The sequence below is a fragment of the Lepus europaeus genome, chromosome 23 (assembly GCF_033115175.1).
Source record: "Lepus europaeus isolate LE1 chromosome 23, mLepTim1.pri, whole genome shotgun sequence".
NCBI classification, from domain to species: domain Eukaryota; kingdom Metazoa; phylum Chordata; class Mammalia; order Lagomorpha; family Leporidae; genus Lepus; species Lepus europaeus.
Genome location: NC_084849.1, coordinates 27,078,962 through 27,100,021, shown reverse-complemented (window position 1 = coordinate 27,100,021; position 21,060 = coordinate 27,078,962). Strand labels below are relative to the sequence as shown.

The 21,060-nt window shown below is 62.5% G+C and overlaps 2 protein-coding genes across 9 annotated transcripts in view; one reads left to right on the top strand and one right to left on the bottom strand.

The window, feature by feature from the left end:
- The first annotated feature begins 1,167 nt into the window (after nt 1–1,167).
- On the top strand, nt 1,168–4,718 carry LOC133751999 (coiled-coil domain-containing protein 74B-like). The gene is made up of 8 exons (XM_062182283.1): nt 1,168–1,426; nt 1,979–2,023; nt 2,330–2,389; nt 3,085–3,247; nt 3,996–4,185; nt 4,263–4,323; nt 4,414–4,486; nt 4,580–4,718. The coding sequence occupies exons 1-8, from the start codon at nt 1,168–1,170 to the stop codon at nt 4,716–4,718; spliced, it is 990 nt and encodes a 329-aa protein (XP_062038267.1).
- A 767-nt stretch (nt 4,719–5,485) lies between these two features.
- The window catches only part of MED15 (mediator complex subunit 15), a 76,759-nt gene continuing 61,184 nt past the window's right edge, over nt 5,486–21,060 (bottom strand). For 4 of the 8 annotated variants that reach the window (XM_062182591.1, XM_062182588.1, XM_062182593.1 and 1 more), the window contains 11 exons: nt 20,770–20,898; nt 15,125–15,244; nt 9,450–9,586; nt 9,222–9,349; nt 8,924–9,058; nt 8,785–8,848; nt 7,886–7,952; nt 7,302–7,462; nt 7,043–7,209; nt 6,637–6,735; nt 5,486–6,161 (listed from right to left, as the gene is read on the bottom strand). In XM_062182591.1, the coding sequence (XP_062038575.1) occupies nt 6,025–6,161; nt 6,637–6,735; nt 7,043–7,209; nt 7,302–7,462; nt 7,886–7,952; nt 8,785–8,848; nt 8,924–9,058; nt 9,222–9,349; nt 9,450–9,586; nt 15,125–15,244; nt 20,770–20,898 (1,344 nt within the window). In that variant the 3' untranslated portion in view covers nt 5,486–6,024. The remainder of the gene's footprint in view (nt 6,162–6,636; nt 6,736–7,042; nt 7,210–7,301; nt 7,463–7,885; nt 7,953–8,784; nt 8,849–8,923; nt 9,059–9,221; nt 9,350–9,449; nt 9,587–15,124; nt 15,245–20,769; nt 20,899–21,060) is intronic. The other 4 variants (XM_062182594.1, XM_062182590.1, XM_062182589.1 and 1 more) reach the window with 3 other exon arrangements.

Here is a 21,060-nt window from a genome sequence, read left to right as displayed (position 1 = left end):
CGTCTCCCAAATCAACGGCACTAGTGGGGGAGTTGCTCTGCCAGAACCCACGCCCTGGTTCTCACATCTGCGCCAGGCCCTGCCTGGCCTGGCGAGGGTCGCGAGCCCAGCGTGAGCCTGCCATTCTCTTGCTGGAGTGCCCTGGCTTGGGCCAGGTGGGGAGACCCCAGGCGCGAAGCAGGCGTTCCCTTAAGCAGGTGGGAAAGGACGTCTTCCCAAAAGTCAAGAGGGGAAGAGGGAGGGGACGGGACAAGTGATGAGCAACACCGATCACCAGGCCCCCAAACAGACTTTTCATGACTTCCCGGAACACTGTAAAAACACGCTTAGGGTTTGCAACTATAAAGGAAGATGAAATTATTTTACAAAGTGAACTATTACAACACAACAAGCAGGGGCAGGTGTCTGTGGTAAACGCAGCCAAACCGCTGGCTGGGACTGCAGACCCCGTATCGCTGCCTGGTTTTCAGTTCTGGCTCCGCTCCCCTGTACTCTGAGGCACTGAGCAATGGTTCCAGTAGCTGGGCCACTGCCACCCACGTGGGAGATCTGGGCTTCAGCTCCCTGCTGCCCCACGTCCAGTCCAGCTCTCTGCGGTGGCCTGGAAAAGCAGTGGAGGATGGCCCAAGTCCTTGGGCCCCTGCACCAGCATGGGAGACCAGGAGGAAGCACCTGGCTCCTGGCTTTGCATCAGCCCAGCTCCAGCCATTGGGGCCATTTGGGGACTGAACCAGCAGATAGGAAGGCCCCTCTCATTCTCTCTCTCTCTGCCTCTCTGTAACTCTGCCTTTCAAATAAACAAATCTTAAAAACCCAAAGAACTGTAAAGGCACAGGACTTTGACATTTAAATCAGAGAATGGCCCTCCTCTTCAGTTTATTGTTGTGCCTTGGGCTGCACAGAGCTCAGGACTTGAGACAATCACTTTTGCCTGCCTGGAAGCTGGAGGCGGTCAGGCGTCCCGCCAAGGCAGGTGGGGTCTTCCACGCCCGCCCTGCATCGCCCCCGCAGCGCAGCGGGAGAATCCGCCCCCCCCACCCCCCCACCCCCGCAGAGAATGCGGGCAAGCCCCGCCCCGCCTCCCGACACGCCCCTGGGACGCGCCCGTTTCCATGGCGACGCGGAGCCAGGCCAGGCCGGCCGGTCACTGAGCTGGTGTGCAGCGACATGAGCGGGGTGGGGATAGCGGCGGGGGCGCGGCCCCCGAGCTGGGCCACCCCGGGCTCCCGGGGCACGTCGCGCCCGCGCGCGCGCCCACCTGCGGGGCTGCCAGCGGCGGGGCCGCAGGGCGCGCAGGCCGGGCTGAGCGAGGCGCAGAAGCGGGTCCTGGACCTGGAGAAGAGCCTGCAGTTCCTGCAGCAGCAGCACTCGGAGACGCTGGTCAAACTCCACGAGGAGATCGAGCACCTGAAGCGGGAGAACAAGGGTGGGCCCGGGCGCGGCCGCGGGGGCGGGGGTTGCTGCCCAGCCGCCGCCCGCGCTAGGCAGGGTCAGGTCCACCGGTGTTCAAAGCTTTAGAGGTAAAACCCAACAAGTGCGAGGGTGCGGCGTGCTGAGCCTTCCTCCAGTGAAGCCCCCGCGGAAGGCGCAGCCCCCTCCCCAGGACAGCCAGGCCTGCTGCCTCAGTTTCTCCCCCCACCTTTGGCGCGTGCCAAGTATCCTACTGCCGGGCATAAGTTAAGTCGGCTCCTCCTCCCCAGCCCTGGATGCCCAGGCCAGAGTCCCAGCCCACGCGATCCTTGCTGACCAGACCTGCTCATCCACAGCCAGGGCTGGGGGCTGGGTCACCCTAACTCACCTCTGTACCCCTGGAGCCCAAGGGCAGCCGGCACACAGGGTGCCCTACAGGCATCGTCGATGGAGTCAGGGCTGACTCCAGTATGGAGTCATGGGCCAGTACCCCCTGGGAGGCAGTGGGCAGAGCAGGCCAAACTGCTGCTCTTTCCAAGTGACCAGGAGGGCCTGTGTTTGCTTTCAGATCTCCATTATAAGCTCATAATGAATCAGAAGCCACCGAAAAAAGGTAAGATCAGGGCCCTTCCGTGTCTGAGAGGCTACCGCCGTCCAGAGCAGTCCCTCGGCCCCGACATGTGAACCCAGTGGGCTTGGGCTCTAGGGGACCTGGCCAGGTGCCACTGCCTATCAGCCAGGGCCTCTTGGAGGTGCGGGGCAGTGGCAGGCGGCTTGGGGCTGCTCCAGGAGACTGCGCAGACCCTCCCTCTTCTGAGCTGAGCTCCCGAAAGGGCAGCAGCAAGGGCCCTGCCAGGCCGGGAGGCAGGCATGGTGGGGGACTCTGTGCCACACTGGGCTGACCCCTGTTCTCTCGCAGGTAGCATCTCCACTTTGAGCTTTCAGTCCAACAAGTCCCTCTCCAATTCGACGGTGTCGGGTGAGTTGGCCGGCAGCCTCCACATGCCGGGTGCCCTGCTGGGGGCCAGAAGCAGGAACAGCTGAAGGGAGCCATGGTGGTAGCCCCACGAGCTAACGCCACCAGGAGGCTGATGTGGGCTGGGACAGGACCACGGGCTGGCCCGAGGGAGGCCACAAAAGCGGGGTAGGGCCCTGCGGCCAGCACAGGGCCGCAAGGTCTCATGGCAGGTACAACCTAGGGCAGGGACATGAGCAGGTGGGCCAAGAGTCTCTGAACTCCCACTGGGCCACCCTGGGTGGCCTTCCCGACACAGTGTGTACAGGGGCTGGGCCTTTGTCCCCCCAGCAGGCAGGACGGGGGTGGGATGGCCCTGCTGACGGCCATGGGCCCGGGGTGTCTTTAGCAGAACGAGGGGCACGAGGGGCGCAGAGGGCTCCCCGTTCTGTGCAGGGCCCGGGCAGGCAGGCAGTGGCCTTGTCTTTGAATGGTGCATGCAGACTGGATCCCAACCTTTCTGCTCCACCCCGCCCACAACGGCAGCCCAGCAGTCAGCAGACACCGCCCACAGGCTAGCCAGGGACCCTGTCACGCCCCCCAGCAGTCCTGCGAGGCAGGCTGTTCCCAGCTCCCCCTCCCGAGGACCAGGGCCTGCTGGGGCACACGCGGCACGTCTCGAGCCTGCGGTGACTGGCCCTCCTGGGTCTCCCTGACAGTTGGTTCCCAAAGCAAAGCCAGGCTCCAGGCTGGCTCCTTCAAGAAGCAGGACTCGAGAGCTGACCCCTTCCAGAAGACGGACCTGGACGAGGAGCCCATGAACACCCCTGGGTTTCACAGCAGCAAGCCGGACAGAGTCCCTGGGGCACAGGGGCAGGCCAGGTAGGCGGCCGGCACCCAGAGGCACTCCACTCTGGAACCAGGAAGCTGCTTTGTGCTCCCTTCCCCGTGGGCCTGTCTGCAACGTGAGCAGGCCTCATGGACGCCTGACAGCCAGGCTCCACCTGGTGGGCACCGCCTTCCTCCCCTCCTACGGGGGCGCCCCTGCAGGGTCCCTGTGCCGAGCTGAGCCCCTAGAAGGGACCACCAGCAGCCCCTAAACTGCTTTCGCAGAGAAATGAAAAAGGCAAGTGGTTTCCACATGAACTCGCATTTTACCGAGACAGCCGTGCACAGGGTCCTGGCTGCGGCCTCGGGGAGGCACGGGGCTGGCAGCCCAGAGCAGGACCAGGCTCTGGTGACGCAGGTTTCTGGGATGTCCCTGGGACACTGCAGAGCAGTCTGGGCAGTGCAACCTGCAGAGCCGAGATCGCCCCATGGCCAGCCCTCAGGTGTGGGGTCAGGACCAAGGACAGCCTGGCAGCTTGCTGGCCACCCCCAGGACTCTGGCCTCGGGCCCTCAGTGACCTTGGGGAGCGGGAAGGGGAGAGGGGACAGGCTCGGTCATGGCTGGGCCCGGACTTCCCATCTGCTGTCCACAGCACCCTGGTCAGCGGGAGAAGGAAGCTGGGTAGAGGCCTCATCCCCAGGAGCCCTGAGCTGGCACGGGCACTGCCCGGGGTGGGGGCAGCGGCTGGGCGGTGAGTGATCCGGGCAGGAAACCTTGGGGCTGCCGCAATACCTGTTTCAGAGACGAAGAGGTGGAGCCCTGGAACCCGGGGGCCGCCCTGCGCGGGGGCAGCCAGCACAAAGGCAGGCAGGCAGTGGGGGCGGGCCCCCTGGCGAGCCTGCCCCCGCACCTGCGGAAGCCCACCACGGTGCAGCAGTGTGAGGTGGTCATCCGACAGCTGTGGAACGCCAACCTCCTGCAGGCCCAAGAGGTGAGGCCCGGGGGGAGGGTGGGGGGCTGCGCCCCGCGGGTCCCACCACGCCCATCTCTCCTCTCCCTGCTTTGCAGCTGCAGCACCTCAGGTCCCTCCTGGAAGGGAACCAGGGGGCCAAGGCTGCCGCGGACGAGGTGGAGCCGAGCTCCCCGAAGTGAGTGCCTGCTGCGCCTGCGCCGGCCCCGCCCCGCGCAGAGGAGCCGCTCTCCCGGCTCACTGTGGACTCTTCCTTCCCCAGGGAGCAGGAGGCAGCACAGTTCCCCAAGCTGTCAACCTCCAAGGGCGTCTCTAAGAAGTGGTGAGTCTCCCCGAGGGGAGCGCAGAGCGGCCTCCTGGGGGCGGCGGCAGCGGCGGCGGCGGCAGCGCCCACGATGACCGCCCCTCCCCGCAGCCTGATCCTCAGTCCCGTGCCCATGGCGGAGTGCTCCATCCTGCCCGCGCTGAAGCAGACCCTGAAGAGCAGCTTCGCCGAGCGGCAGAGGCGGCTGCAGGTGGTGCAGAGCCGGCGCCTGCACCGCCCGGTGCTCTGAGCCAGGCCCCCGCCGCAGCCCTAAGCCCAGCCCCCAGCCATAGCATTGTAAAACAGAATTCTAATACTTTAAAGCCAAGCTGAGTGCCAGGATAAAGCACTTAATCTCGGAACCGGGGAGCTGTGTGTTTTCTCGCTGTCCGTCTGCAGCCCTGCAGCCACACACAAGCACGCTGGTGAAGTACGATCCTACCTGCCGAAGACAAACTAAAGCTCGCTTCTCGGAGCGGACGCCTCCCTCCTCACGGCCTGTAGGGTGGTCCCGACGCCAGCTCCCCACGCGTGCCAGGCGCTGCGGGCTCCCAGAAGAGGAAAGGCCCTGGGGGCCAGGCAGTCTCCCTGCTCCCCGGCTGGCGGCCACCTTCCACGTGCAGGGCCGCTCTGGCCGACTCCACGCTCCCGGCCAAGCTGCTGTCCTCCTCGGCTTCAGTGCCCCAGGCTGCTGACGGGCGGCGCGCGGAGCCGCCTTCCTCCTTGGAGGGCCACGGCCAGTGGAGGACGCTCTTGCCCGGAAAAGCCACGGCCCCACGCTCGCGATGGCCGAGCCTGCCCTGCCAGGGCAGCACTGTCCCCCACCCCGTTAGCTTTGGCGGGAATTCAGCTGGGAACCCGGAGACAAGCCAGCACGAGGAACAGGAAGCTGTGGCACACGAGGGGAGGTCGGGGCGTCCAGGGCCACCCTGGACACTTGCAAGGTTGACAGTGTCCCTGGCGGGCAGCGGGCCCCACCGGAGGAGGGGACACAGTGACGAACTCCTGACGAACACAGGAATAATAAATTTATTGTAAGAACCACATGACGGGGTAGTGCACATATAAAAAGGGGACCTCTCACCACGAGGGGCCGCCGGCTCCCGCGTGGCCGAGGACAGTGCCCAGTTGGTCACTCTTCACCCTTCACGGCGGGCGCCTTCCCCGCGGTGTGCCCCACGTGCCCCAACACTGTGTTGAGGGCTGTGTGCGCAAGGGCTCTCCCAGGCCACCCACGCCCCCAGCACACACAGGACGCCTCAGCAGGGCCCTGAGCTCTCCCCCATGCTGCTGAGAGCGGCCGCGGAGCCTGGGGGCCGTGGGAAGTGTCTGACTCCTGGAGCAAGTCCTGTGGACGATGTTCTCTGGAAGATAGCTGACTGGCCCACACGGCCGGCTCCCAGCTCCCGGCCACCCGTGCCGGGACTGTACAGCTGGGGTAAATGCGTGGCAGGTCCCCAAGGCGGAAGATAGAAGCAGGAAAGCTAACCTAACCCCGGGCCCCGCAGGGAGCCGCTGCCCACCTCGTCCGACAGGAGGCCTGTCCACGGCCCCAGCTAGGTGGCCGACAGGCAGGCCTGGTGGACGCTCTGGGCCCAGGTGTTGAGCAGGGCTGTGACTGAATGCTTGTCAGGGAGCTGCAGCAGCCTCGAGGTCATGCGCCGGTGCACCGACTGCAGGAAGGGGTTGGCATCTGCAACGGAGCAGTGGCAGTGAGCACCACGCCCTCCACCTCCGGGAAGGGGCCGTCCTGGGTCGCGACCTGATCGCCTAATCTGACCTCGGCCCCTCACACCCCGTGGCCTTGGAGAAGAGCCTGCAGTGAGTCGGAACCGGAAACCCCAGCTTTCCCTCTGTGGTGCTCCTGGGGAGGTAGTCCTGCCCGTGCCAGGCCCTAGCTCAGCCTCAGAGGGGCTGACCTCCACCCACGGAGCTGTCTCTGGCGCCATGTCACCCAGATGGTCTCCATGAAACCCAACTGGTGGTGCCTGCATCAGCCTCACACAGCCACATGGTGGCGCCCAGGAGCAGCGGGTCACACCTGTGGCCTTCTGTACAGAGCCATGGGGGAGGCGGGGGACAGTCAGGGCAGAGGCCCTTCCCTCTGCAGGTGACTGCTGATTACCCAGGGACAGCAGGTGGGGAGGGCACACAGGGGGCTCACCCACCGTACTGCCACTGCCGGTCGACCCACAGCGGGCTCTGGGCGGGGTAGTCGGCAGGCACGCTGAGCTCCAGCGGTGGCACGCTCGGCAGGTCCTTGTCATCTGCAACACAGGCAGCTGCACTTGGGACCCGGCCAAGCCCTGCCTGCTACACGGCCTGCTCTGGACAGGGCTCTTCACACCCTGGAAGGGCCAGAGAGTGCCCTGCGTAGGATGCCCAGGGGTCCCGCCCCAGAGCCTCCAGAGCCCGGGGCTGGAGACGGCCGAGCACTGTGAGAAGGAAGGGATAGGGCTGTGTGAGCGCAGGGCAGGCTCTGGGGAGGGTGTGCGTGTCTGGCAGGCCCAGGTACTTGGTGTCATTTGGCACAGGCTCGCCTGGTGCCAGCCCGCGCCCTCCCTGGACACTCACCCAGCTTGCATATCAGGTGGACGGTGCCGTTGTTGCTGCAGTGAGAAGGGTCCAAGTTCACCAAGAACTTGGGGTCTAATCTGGCCACCTCCCCTTGGAGCACGTTGGGGATGCTCTGCCGCTCATCCTCCTCCAATCTGCGCTTCCGGGCACACACCACCGGGGCCCTGGAGGAGGCCCATGGCCATGGTGACCACACTGGCCACATGCATGGCCCCTGGCCTGCCGGCCCCACGAACCCAGTGCAGGCTGTACGTACGTGATGGGTGGGCCGTGGATGGCTGTCATGGCCGGCACGAACGTGCGGTACAGGGAATGATTGAAGACAGGGGAGCGGATGTTGGCCAGGACGGCGTCCAGGAGTGGTTGGCACAGATACTGCTGCTTGGTTGGTGGCACTGGAGGTGGTGGGGGCGTGGGCTGGGGACAGAACGGCTGGGGTTAGCAGCCCGGGGCTCGCAGTCCTGCCCACACTGAGAGGACTTCCAGATCTCACTCAGGCCCAGATTCCTGAGGCTCTACCCACAGCCTCCACCCTTGTGCACACAATGGAGGCCAACCCTGGACACAGTCCCTGCCCCTGCCTCGTTCCCACCCACGTCCCACCCCCAGATAGGCCTCGTGCTGGGCCTGCAGGCTCCACAGGGTGGAGGAGAAGCCCACGGAGGCTGTGAGTGCAGAGAGACTTCATTCAGCTCCCCACATCCCCCAACAGACCTGGCCTCAAAGAAGCCTCCGGACCGGGGTCCCCAGGTGAAGCCCAGTCGCGGGCTGAGTGGTGCGGCCCCACCTGCCCTGAGCACGGAGACTCCTCCCAGCTGTGTTCCGGCCCCTCCCACTCACCACCGCCATGTCATTCTTGAGCTTCTCCAGGGCGATCTCGCACTTCTGCAGGGTCTTGAGGGGGCAGCTGCGGGACAGGGCACAGGGGCTGTTGTTCCCTGGCCTTGGCCATCGGGAACCTCTGCAGGAGCCCCCGTCAGCTGACCAGCTGTTTCAAGATGGAGTTTAAGGCAAGGGAGTCTCCGGCCCCAGGAGCTGCCCATTCCAGGTGAGCAGAACAAGGCAGTGCAGTGGGTCTAGGGCAAGGACAGACACAGGGCCCTGGGCAGGCAGGGAAGGCCTCAGTCCCTGAAGGAGCCCCTGGCCCTATAACCCCAACAGGCCCTGGAAGGCCGTCTAGCTCCAGCAGGCCCGTTCAGCAGGGACAGGGAGAACCTTCTGGAAGGGGAGCAGAGCATGAGCTGGGGCAAGGAGACGCGAGGGCACGGACGCCACGGCCCAGCCTGGTGCACAGCGTGTCATGGCTGCGCTGGGCTCGCAGCAGCTGCAGGCGGTGAGCAGGGGAGGGGCTGAGCACCAGGGGGTGCCTTCCATGTGCTTTTCCTGGGCACTCCCTCATTTCATTTCCATGATCGGCACATGTGGGTTGCAGCTGGGGAGACTGAGACAGCTGCCTGTCCAAGGTCACTGGCTCAAGGTCAGACTCAGGCCCAGTGTGGCCGGCTGACAGCGAGAGCTCTGCACGCTGAGACTTGGACAGTGGCCTGTGAGGCCCGACTGACGGCTGCAGGGTCGAGGCCGCCGCAGCCCGGAGTGGGTGCCGGCAAGGTGAAGTCAGGCCAGAAGCCCCAGCAGCCCACCCACGCAGCCCCTCTGCTAGACCCACACGCTCGCTGAGCCCCGGGGGCCCAGGGGCCAGCACGGCACTGTGCTCCCCAGAGCCCTGGGGCAAAGCTCACCGCTTAGAGGGGTCGGTCAGAATGTCCAGGAGGCTCTTCATCTTACTCAGGTCCTTTTTCCTGTCTGGACACGAGAGGGGAGCCTCAGACACAGCCCCAGGAGTCCAGGGCCCCAGCCCGGCCCCGGCCCCGGGCCCACCTTCATTCTTGTCGATCTTGTTGATCATGCGGCGCAGGGGCTCGATGTACTTAGACAGCTGCTTCAGCTTGTCCAGGTACTGCTGCTCCTCGGCCTGGCTGGAGCCAGCGGGGCTCATGACGGAGCTGGGGTTCACTGCAGGACACAGAACGCGAGGGCTCGGCCCCAGTCCACGGGGCGCTCAGGCTCGGAGGGCTGCCGTGGAGGCCTTGCCAAGGCGAGGCTCAGGGCTGCAGCCAGGGCCCGCGATGGTGCTCCAGGCCTCAGCCACACCAGCCCAGCCCCAGGCCTGACTTACCAGGGGTGTTTAAAGGTCCCGGTGAGGGGACACTGAAGTTCTGTGGGGTCCGTGCTGTCACTGGGCTCTGGGAGGGCTGCGGGGAGGGGCTAGGCAGAAAGCTGCTGGGGGACGGTGCTGGGCCAGAGCTGCAAGGGCAGAGCGTGGGCTGGAGTTGGGACACCCAGCCCGCCCGCCCCGGGGGCCAGGCAGGGAGGGCTAACCCGTCTCCCACCCTGCCCAGCCTACCTGACGTTGGAGCTGGGCTGTGAGCTGGGCTGGCCAGGCTGCGGGGACGGCTGGGGGGGAGGGGGCATGGACTGCGGAGTCTGCACCTGCTGGCCGGGCGACGGCGAGGACAGCATGGTGAGGCTGCTCTGGCTGACCTGGAAGAGGAGGGGCTCAGCGGGCTCACTGCCACACACTCAGCCTCCTGACACACCTGTCTTCTTCCAGATGCTGGTCAGACACACACACAGGCACAGGCCCCACTCTGGCTCCTGAGGTACAGGAGGACACGGAGGCCTGGGAAGGTGACCGCTTGGCTGGCATCAGCCGGCCTGCCCTTCCCGCCCATGATGCTCTTGCACGAGGGACCCCACTCTGCTGACCAGTGGTACTGTCCTCCTGCAGGACTCCAGGACCCTTAGCCCTCCAGGCCTCAGCTGAGGACATGCATGGCCGCCCAGGGCCCCTGTCCTGACACACGCAGGAGGTTCTCTGCCCCTGGCCCTCCACCAATGTCTTGACTGGACTGGCAGAGCCCACTGGGAGAGGTGAGCAACACAACACCAGGGATCCTCGGGTCCAGAGCTGGGTGCTGTCACACAGGTGCACAGATCTCGACGCCTCAGAGGCCCTGGCGCTGTGTGCAGAGCAGGGCTGCTCTCTGCCCCCAGGCCACACTGGGGACAACCACACCACGTCAGCACCAGAGACTCCTGGGAACTCCAAGGGCTGAGAGTACAATCCAGGCGTCAGGACAGAGCTGTGTGAAGTGCCCGCCCCTTCCAGGGGCAGCATGGCTGAGTTTCAGATGGGGTGACAGATGCCTTCCACGAAGGAGCCTTGGAGAGGGAAGGCCACCTTGCCCAGGGCTGCTGACGGCAGTGTTATCTGGTCCAGGACCTTCATGAAGGTCCTGCTCGTTCCAGAGCGACCCAAGGTCCTCAGTATTCAGTCCCCTGCACACTGAGTGCCCGGGACCCTCGCCCAGCGCTGCACAGACTCGGGATACTTCCCAGGGTTCCTGATGCTGACGGCCACCTGGGGCCCCAGCACCACGCCTCCTCCCACACACGCCTCCCCGGGGCGCAGGAAATGCAGGGTGAGGACCGCTCTGGGGGGCTGCTGCTTTCTCAGCTTCTGCAGTCGGGGAACAGGCCCGATCCCACCAGGGCAGCAGGACACCTGCCCTTCCCCCACTGGCCAGGCAGGTGGGGCCCTTCCTCTCAGGACCACCCAGACCAGGCTCAGGGAGCGGAATGGTTCTCTCCTGCTCCTCCCTCCTCACTCCGCCATTCCTGAGTCTGGCAGGAGGTGTTGCACAGGGTGCTGGGATGGCAGGGGCACCAACCACATCATGGTGCTTCCAACAGAGCTGGGTCAGGGGCCCCAAACCAAAGCTGTGATTCAGTTCACCACTGATGATAAAAGGGACTGTTCCTGCCACTTGGTGACCAAGACGTGCCTGCTGGGGGGACAGGAGTACAAGACCCTAGGCCTGGGTGGCTGGGCCTCCTCACTCCAGTAAGAGCAGTGAAATGGTCCAGGGTGATCCACACTGATGTCAGCAAGATCCGACACAGGGGTGGAGCTAACAAGTGCAACCAGGGTGCGCTGTAAGTCCCAGGGGCAGGGGCGGGGGTGGGGAGCCCACACTGGAAAACGTGCTCTAGGAAATCCCAAGACCAAGAAGCTCCACGCAGAACCACAGAGTGCCAAGGAGCCAGAAACAAAGGTCCTAGGGCACAGGCCAGGGCGTGGGCCTGATCATCCTGTGGTGGGGTCTCTTCTGGCCCCACCCCTCACATCCCCATAGGTCCCGCCGCACACAGCTCCTTTCTCTGTGACTTCCCTGGTGGCTCCTGGGCAACCTGGCCCCGCCCCCCCCCCCCCCCCCCCCAATCCTGGATGCTCACAGGAGCCTGGCCCCACGCATCCCGCTTCTCTCCCACTAACCTGGCCTAGAAGCTTCCTCCTGAACTTTGCCCAGTGGCCAGGTCGCCTGGGCTACCAGGCTGGGCACGCAGGTAAGCCGCTGCAGCCCCACAGCCCCACAGCTCCACCTCAACTCCTCAGCTGCCCCAACGACGTGAGGCAGGAGGCAGCTTCGGGCAGGAAGGAAAACCAACCAAGGGCACCCTCGCACTTTCAAGAGCAGGGAGCCAGCGCTGCCACCTGAGAGCCTCTGCCGTCAGCGCCGGGCAGTGCCGAGTCCCAAAGCACCTCAGAGAGCCCAGGGGGGCAGGGGAGGAGCTCCCCACCCCGGAGGCCCCTCAAGACAGAGCTGACCTAGTGAGGCCGCCCCACCTGGCCCTGGGGCTGGGGGTGCCCTGAAGGGGACGGGGGATGGATGTGCTGTCTCACGTCACCTCTGCTGTGGACTAGGCAGTGGTCTGTCACAGATGCTAGAAAAGGCACAGTGTGAGAACGGCGCACCTCCCAAGCAGGTGCTTCTGAGCACGTGTCACGGCGCGCCGTGTACTCCACCTGCCACCCACGTGTCACAGGTGCACACACAGGAGCTCGGAGGGAGGGGACTGGTGCGTGGCGGGGAGCCCAGGCACATTCAGTGTCCACACCTCAGCAGCGACGGCACGACCTGCTTCCCTGGGAAAGGCACCTCACCCGCCAGCCCTGACGGCCTGTACAGGATGTCTTCCCCAGTTCTGAGAGGATGAGGGGGCCACACGGGGCTGGGGGGACACAAGGAGGGGAGAGGAAGAGGCAGGAGGGCAGAGAGGGCAGGCAGAGCCACACCATGGGGCAGCAGAAAAAGGCAGCTAGTCCTGGAGTTCCACCCTACAGGGAAAGCTCAGGAAAGGGTGGCGGCACCATGCGCTCTGGCCTGCCGGCACGGCCACCCACAACACAATCCCCGCGGTTACTCTGCAGAGCGCAGGGGAACGTGGGTCCACACTGTGGCGTCGCCTGCTTACACCTGTCAGGGGAGCACTGCGTCAAGGAGCCCACGCCTCCCCCTTGGACCTCTGCGCTGGGCACCTCCCCGGCACAGAACCCTGCTTGGCTGCGGTGGTCTGAGACCAAGAGGCATCCAACGTGAGACACGGGACAGACGGCGCAGGGAAGGGAGCTGAGCTGCTCCCCCTTCCACAGCCTGATCCACCTGCCTCTCTGAACCCAGTTTGTGGTCGCAGGGAAAGGGCAAACCAGACAGGCACTGTAGATGCTGAACGGGCTGTGTGGGGGTGACTGGGACAGCACAGCAGCCACAGGACACACACGTGGACACGCTGAGAGGGAGCAGGCACTGGCTGCAGAGCGCCTACGGAGCACAGGCCCCAGGCACGTTCACTGCCAGACAAGCAGTGGGGCAGCTCCTGGAAAGATCTGAAAACTATGAGGATGCTTCAAAAAGTTCAAGGAAATGAAATTAAAGATGTTTACTTTGATGCAAAAAAAAGGAAACCCATGCTCTCTTGTCGTATGCATTTCTCATGAGCTTCCTGAAGACCCCATGAACTTTTGGAAGTGCCCTCAAACATTCCTGGGGTAAGCTTTCATTTCTGAAAAGGGACTGGACCACACAGATATGGACACAGAAGCAGCTGCACCGGTTCTGGAAGCAACCTGTGTGGCCAGTGCAATGTCCAGAGCATGCGGGGGCCCACAGTGTCTCTGAGGCCCCTGGACACGAGTCTGAGCTCCTCTGTTCCAAGGTCAGCCCACCAGGTGTGCGAGAGGCTGCAGGAGGGAGGTGGGCTCTGCCCAGTGCTTCAGGACCTGGCCGGGGGAGGGGGTGCTCTGACGGGAGGCCAGGGTCAGCCAAGACTGCAAAGCCTTGCTCTAGCAGTGGGGACAGCCCCGTCCAAGGCTCTCCTCAGGCAGCTTCCCCCCTTGTCTAAACAGTTTCAGGGTCGTCTTCCTCTCAGATGGCAAGCAAAAATGATCCTGCTTTAAAAAACAAAACCAAACAAAACCAGAACCTTGCAGAATTCCACCCATCCTTCCTTCCCAGAAATCCTTGGGTCTAATTTTTTTTTTTTTTTGGGGGGGTCAGGACAAGGGGTATTTGCTAAAGGCTGCTTATTTGCCCTCAAAACAGTACCACCCCAAGGGCCAAGGGCACGATCCCACCCCCGCAGTGCTCACAGACAGGTGAGTCCATGCTGGCATCTTCCAAACAAGGCTCTAGCACTGACCTCACAAAATGCAACCAGGATCAACGGACTCCTGGAGCACTGGTTCCAGCTACTGCCTTCATCTTGGCTTCCTCTGTCTTTTCCTCCATTTTCCCTCCCCTCCACCTAACGCTGTGGGCAGAAAGACCTGTCTGGTGTATTTTATCCAAGTCCCTGATCCTCAACCCAGCAGCCCCCCGAGGCCCTCTCCATCTGTGACAGGGGCCAAACGCTACACAGAAAACCAGTGAAACTCCACACAGAAGGCATCACACACTCAGTGCTGGGAACTTTTCTGTTTTTATAGAAGCCACTTCTCCACACCTAACCACCTCACCTGGCCCAGTGAACCCACTGGGCAGCCAAAGGCTGTGGAAAGGGAGAGCAGCAGCTCCAGGGCCGAGCCGAGAACTCGAAGGAACCTGGGCGAGGAGACCCTCCCTAGCCACACAGGGGCCCTCCGGAGCTCTGTCTGCCCCGCTCGCCACGCCCACCTCCCCTGCTCCCACTGCTGCTCAGGAGGGGCTCTTTCCACCAGCAGATCCCAGCCACTTCCCTCTCCCATATCCTACCACCTGCCTCAGGGAGGTCAATGCCAAAGTCACCAGGTTCTGGTCAGTGGCAAGCTGTGCCAATACACATCTGGGGCATGCCTGGGGGTCAGAGTTCAGGGAGGGCAGAAACTGCATGTGTTCCCAAATGGCAGGGCCTCCCGGAGGTGCCAGCTCGCAGGCTGAGTGGTGGCTCCACACCGGTGCCCTTGGGGAGGCACAGGGTCCGTGCCTGCCAGGACTGCAGATGTGCCTCCCCTCCAACAGAAACTGAACCGTGAGTCTTCTGGCACGTCTGAGGTTTCCACAACAGCCGAGAAACGTGCCAAGCCTGGGGTGAGAACTCGAGCCCCGTTTTCCCCTCAGTCTCAGAACAGTGCCCAGCACACGGCCTCCATGTGATCACTACGTGTTAAAGCAAGACTTCGGATGCCGCCCAACCTCACAGGGTAACGACAGCCCTGCAGAATGTAACGCACACAGAAGTCGACGCCTGCCTGGGAAGTCGTGTGTGCACATGTGTGCAGTACGCTCCACACCCCACACAGCAAGCCCTAGCCCAGTGCACACAGCACAACCTGCGGCCAGGGCTGCGGCCTGTGCTGTCCAGCACGGACGCCACGAGCTTCCCTATGCAGCAGCCCAGCCCCACATCTGTAACGGGTGCAACCAAGGAACTGGGCAGTTTTCTCCATTTTCAGCAATTTAAATGGAGGCAGCCACACGGTACCAGACAACCCGGCTCTAGGAAGCCCGCTGTTTGCTTGGCTTTTGTCCTATTTTACCAGGAACAGGACAGCGGCGTGACAGGGTTCACCTGATCGCATCCCATTTACTCACATCCCCTCGGGGGCACACGCTGGGCCTGGCCTTATCCCAGAGGGACGACTTGGTTGGGCACTCTGAAAGCCACCGTGAAGCAGTCACCGGAGATGACAGGTGCGCTTTACAAAGGCTCTCAGGGGACCCCAAGCTCCCAGCCGAGCCCTGTCCGCAGTCCCATAAATACCTGTGCCGTGGGCTGTCTGCCCAAAGGAATGGAGCTCGCCGGGACGGCAGACACTGCGGAGGTGAGTGGGAACCGGGCTCTTACATGCATCCCGCCTTGGGCCAAGGCTTCGGTGATCATCTTTGAGGACAGAGGGACAACAGACAAGGTGATTGTGACAAGAGACGCAGCGTGCGGGCAGGTGGAGAGGGTGTGTGCGCCAGGGCAAGGCCCCCAGCATCAGGACAGTTCTGGCCAACGAGCGCAGGCCCACGGCATCAGCGGTCTAGGAGAGTCACCCTCGGTGCTGCTTCCAGACCCTTCTATCCTAACTGGCCACTCCTGGGTGCGCTGTCCTGAATTCCGCCTTGAGCTGTGCGCCCATCACAATCCCAGGGCCCACAGAATCCGACTTTAAGGACAGGGGATGGCACTTCTGGGGGACAAACCTCTAAAGAAGACTCGTCAACAAAGCTTGCCATGAGAAAGGCTGACCATCACTGAAACAGAAGGCGAGGTCCACAGGCCCATTCCGGAATCTCCCTCACAGAGGCAGACTGCAAGCCACCCCCATCCTCCAGGCCTCTGAGGCTGCTGTCCGGGTACCTACCAGAGTTTCCTTGTACACTAAACGCAGAGGGGAAGAAGCCTGGGCCTCCGCCCGCAGGAGGCCTGCAGGGACAAGCAGCACTTTGGCATGGGCCAGGACTCCTCTTCTTGAACTACAAAGGCAGCAAGGCAGGCTGAGCACTGCCGTGGTGTGGGCCTGGCCACCCTTGCTCGGGGCTGAGGTGGGGGATGGATTCTAAGCCAGGTCCCTGGAGAGCAGGGCCTGTGTCCATTTAGCACTGCCACAAACCACGACAAAATGACAGCGCTGGGAACAAAGGGACTGACCCATGGAAAACACAAAATCCCGAGTCCAGGAGGCGTAAGCCAGGCCCCAGATCAGGCAGTGCTGCTGGCCACCACGTCCATGCAGTGACGGCAGCCAGGGCCAAGGCTCCAAAGCCAGAGCGCCCTGCTAGCTGGGGCTGCCACAGCAGTAGCAGAGGCCAATCAGAACACACAGCGGCCAGGCTAAGAGGGACCTTCCTGGGGACGTGGCAAGCAAGCAGTCCTGGCGGCATAGGCTGTGTCACACCCGGTCCCGAAGAGCCCAGCGCCCGCCACGGCACGCTTCAGGGGAGCAGCTTCTCTGGGGAGCCCGTCCACACTGGGAGTGGGCAGAAAGCAGAGGGGGCGTGGCGGGCGGCGAGGGGAGGTGCCGTGGGCCCCTGCTGCTGCACTCAGGACACTTGATGGTGTGCCTTCCGGCCGGGAGGCGGCCTGCAGGGACGCGGGGCTGTGAGAGCAGCACATGTCTTCCCAGAAGGCAGTAGTAACGAGGAAAGAAAAGCTGAAGCCTGATTGGCCACTGACTTCTTCAAGCACAACTCCTGGAAGCAAAGCTCATTCTCTCTTAACTGCAACCTCGGAGGACAGTGCACACACAGGCAGACGAGCGCCGGGCATGCCCGCCAGGAGCCGGCAAGGGACGGCATTCTACCACTTCCCAGCCAACTGCCGCAGAGGAGCCACGGCCGGCGCACACACAGGGGTCCTGCGGGCCGGCACTGACAACAATCACACATCAGCTCTGCCACACGCAGGCCCACAGTGGACGTCTGTCTCTGAGGACAACTCAGTAACCTGCAGATTAGGGTGAAGCGTCTGTACTGCAGAACAGCAGGTTCTACGACAAAAGCACAGGGAATGTCGAAATGGGAGACAAACTCAACCAGGCTGTAAGGGCACAAAGAGAAGTCGTTGGTCCAAAATCCCACTGTGGGGACGCGTCCACAGCCCAGGGCCAGCCCCCGTCCTGAAACAATCCCACCCTGCCGGTGCCTCTGTTCCGCTCCAGGAGGGCTGCCTGCTGCAGCGCCCCCAGTCCTAGCATCGTTCTCACAGAATGGCTGGCCCACTCCACGGCAGGCAGTGCTCCCGCGGTTCCTGGGCTCTGAGGTCAAGTGAGGAGCCCCGCTCTGTGCCCCTGGTGTCCTGCTCACAGGACTGGCTGACTCTCAAGGCGGCCCTGGGACTCACCTCTGCAGCTTTGGGAAATAACCAAGAACTCAGCCACACAGCAGATATGTAACTGGTGACAGCAAAAAAACTGGAAATAAAATCTAAGACCAAGAAGGTCACTAAGGACAACCGGAGACACTCACAGAGGAATGTTCCTTTCTGGGCAAAAAAGGCTTTCTGATGACACACACCCCATTGCTACAGTAACAGGGAAGACACCGCATGTAAGACCTTATGGATGGTATGACCTCGGTGACATGAGGGAACCCTAAAGCAAGCAAACTTCCTACCCCACTGGGATACTCCTCTCACTGACATTTCCTTGCATTTTTTCTTTGTTTGTTTTTAAAGATTCATTTATTCATGGGGGTGGAGGTGGGGCAGAGGAGAGAGAGGGAGAGAATAAGAATTAATCTGAGAGCTTCTATTTGCTAGCTCACTCCCCCAAATGGCCACAATGACCTGGACTGGTCCAGGCCAAAGCCAGAAGTCCTGAGCTTCATCCAGGTCTCCCACAAGGGTGGCAAGGGACCAAGGGCCATCCTCTGCTGCTCTCCCAAACACATTAGCAGGGAGTCGGATCAGAAGCAGAACAGCCGCCACTCAAACCAGCACTCACATATGGGATGCAGGCATCACAGGCGACAGCTTAGCTCACTGCGCCACAATGCCAAATTCCGCATCTTCACATTTTCTAATGTTTGTTTTTTATTTATTTCCATCTACACAAAAGGTAGGGGGAGGGAGGGAGGAGAGGGAAGAGGAGGGGGAGAGGGGGAGGAGGGTGGGGGAGGGAGAGAGAGAGAGAGAGATCGATCTTCCATCTGTTGGTTCATTCTCCAAATGACCTCAATAGCCAGGGGTGGGCCAGACTAAAGCCAGGAGCAAGGAGCTCCATCCAAGTCTCCATGTGGGTGGCAGGCCCTCATCCACTGGCTCCTAGATGCATTACCAGGAAGCAGGATTGGAAACAGAGCAGCCGGGACTTGAACCAGCACTGTGACATGGGATGCAGGCATCCCAAGTGGTAGCTTAAGTGCCGTACCACAACGCCTGCCCTACGTGTGCACTCTTATTTTCCACAGCCACCACACGTCTCTCAGGGTTTCTACAGCACAGTTCTAAAACCTTGCCTCGTCCGCCAAGCCAACTGGGTTTCTTTTTTTCTTTTTTCTTTTTTTCTTTTTTTTTTTTTTTGACAGGTAGAGTGGACAGTGAGAGAGAGACAGAGAGAAAGGTCTTCCTTTGCCGTCGGTTCACCCCCCAATGGCCGCCGCGGCCGGCACGCTGCACTGGCGCACCGCGCTGATCCGATGGCAGGAGCCAGGTGCTTCTCCTGGTCTCCCATGGGGTGCAGGGCCCAAGCACTTGGGCCATCCTCCACTGCCTTCCCGGACCATAGCAGAGAGCAGGCCTGGAAGAGGGGCAACCGGGACAGATTCCGGCGCCCCGACTGGGACTAGAACCCGGTGTGCCAGCGCCGTAAGGTGGAGGATTAGCCTAGTGAGCCGCGGCGCCGGCCGCCAACTGGGTTTCAAAGGCAGGCCTGAAATCCAAAGCTGTCCCTTTAAGGAGCTTCTTGCCCACAAGCCACCTAGCCACAGCCAGGACCACCGTCTCCAGGACAACGCAGGGGGCCGGCCAGCCTCCTGGAAACCAGCAGCAGAGCAAGACCATGGGTGCAGAGAAAAGCAGCAGAATGAGAGGCCAGGAGCCAAGGGTCACCGCCACACTGAAAGGCACACCACGGAGGCACATCCTTCTCTGGGCTTTGAGAACGTAGGAGGCGCGCTTTGCTGCCTGCCCTGAGCAGTCCCACCACCTGGCCACACTCGTCCTATGGTGCTGCAGGCAGGTGACAGTGGTCCTTGAAAAACTGGAGGCGGTCCCTCCCTGCCAAACAGCAAATCCATCAGGAAACAAAGTGGTGGCCAGCCACCATGGTCCTCACCCAAAGGTCCCGCCTTAGCGTCACTGGCCACCAGCTCTCCAGGGTGGCAGGAAGGTAAACCAGCGATGGTGATGGGTACCCAGGACCAGGCCCCCACGCCGGCTGGACTGGGGCTCCCACCAGGAGCCAGCGGTGACCACCTTGCAGGAAGAGCAGCACCTGAGCAGGGTTCAACAGTGGGGACTGCGTGGGCAGCAGGGGTGAGGAGCCAGGGGAGCTCCAGGGCGCACACCACCTAGAGCTGGAAGCCAGGACATCAGCAGAACAGGGGCCCATGGCAGCTGAGTGTGGGCTGTCCCACGGCTGCCTGCTCTCCAACTTCGAGGAGCGGGATCAGAGGGGAGCTCTAGTTCTCTCTTCCCTGCTGCACCTGACCTCAGGAGCAGAAGTCTCCTTATCTGCTGCTCTGGATGTGGAGGGAGGGTCGTGAAGAGCAAGGGCAGAGGGTCACTGCATGCCGCCACCGAGCTGGATCTGCACACACGCCACGTGCTTTCTCTGCATGGAGACCAAGAGGAGGCAGGTCCCAGACACTGGGGGTGGCAGACAGACTCTAACCTTGTCCCACGGGCGGTCAGCCCCGGCAGCCACAAACGTGGAGTCCGTGGGGGTGTTTTGCACAAGGCCACCTCTGAGGAAGCAGGTGACATGGGAGCCCTGGGCCCAGGCTGCTAGGTCAGCTCAGCGGCACCGAACCCCTCAGTTGGCCTCGGTCGCCATGCTGCCCTCAGCAGCAGAGGACTGACACGGGTGGTGGGGACTGAGAGGGACTCGTACTGAGCCCTCTGCCCACTGTGCTGATGCCGCACACTAACAGAGCACACCGTATCCGGAAGGGCCTGACACACAGCACCACTCACCCAGCAGGTGAACCAGCAGGTGCAGGAACACAGCTGATGCCCTCGTGACAGCAGCAAAGCACAGCAGAAGCAGAAGTACCAGATGTGGCCTGGGATGCAGCAACAGGCTGCCCACACAAACTGGCACATCCTGGCTCCTCTGAGTCAGGATCAGGAGTGTTTCCCTGACAGCCACACCCTGCACCAGGGTGAGGCGGGACTGTCAGAGGAGTCCTGGGGACCCGGAAACCCTACCCTTGGCCAGCCAGACCTCCTGCGCCCCAAAGCCATCAGCAGGCAGAGAAAGGGCGTGAACTGACGTGGTGATGAGGGAGGGCGCACACTTCTCCCTGCGCCGCCCCGAAGTCCCACAGCGCAGGACAAGCACCAGGACACTCCTACCCCTGCTGCTGAGCACGAGGGCCCCACTCCCAGCCTCCTCTTGGTTTCTAGAGACCCCTGCCCCAGCCAGCTCTGAAGTTAGACGCCCACAGCGAAGCTGAGGTGAGGAGGAAACTGTGGCACGCTCTGCACCGAGGCACAATCTCAGAGTATCAGAGAACAGGGATGCCAAAGGACACCGGAGGAAGGGGGACGACTTGCCCTGCACAGCTTGGGGGGTCCCAGGCTTGATGAAGTGGGTTACCCCGAGGATCCTGAGGGTCTCTTGCAGAGTAAATGAAGAGGAAGCCCACGCTTGACCAACTCAGCCCAACACGACCAGGGCCCTTGCCGCAGAGCTCCCTGTGCGGGTGGACACGCACCCACTAGCTACTACAGATGCCCTTGGCTCCCAAGGCCCTCACCTGGACTCCAGGAGCCACCATCTGGGCAGCCTGAGCTGTCGGCACCGCTGTCTGCTGCGGCACCTGGGGCTGCACTTGTGGCACCTGGGGCTGCACCTGCGGCTGCTGCACCACCATCGGGGCTCGGACCTTAAGAGAGGAAGAGAGAATGCAATTTGGAGCTACCTGGGACAGTGAACAGAGCACACATGACTTCTAAAATGGAGCTTTTCTTGAGACAAGGATGAATCTTCTTGACTTTGCAGGCCATGTCACCTCACTGGCTGCGTGATTCGGTAAGTCCACCAGAAA

What these genes read in the sequence shown, in the direction of transcription:
- LOC133751999 (XM_062182283.1), top strand. Translation starts at nt 1,168, where the DNA reads ATGAGCGGGGTGGGGATAGCGGCGGGGGCGCGGCCCCCGAGCTGGGCC. An exon ending in CCTGAAGCGGGAGAACAAGG is followed by an intron (nt 1,427 to 1,978) that starts GTGGGCCCGGGC and finishes GTTTGCTTTCAG; the next exon opens with ATCTCCATTATAAGCTCATA. An exon ending in CTCCAATTCGACGGTGTCGG is followed by an intron (nt 2,390 to 3,084) that starts GTGAGTTGGCCG and finishes TCTCCCTGACAG; the next exon opens with TTGGTTCCCAAAGCAAAGCC.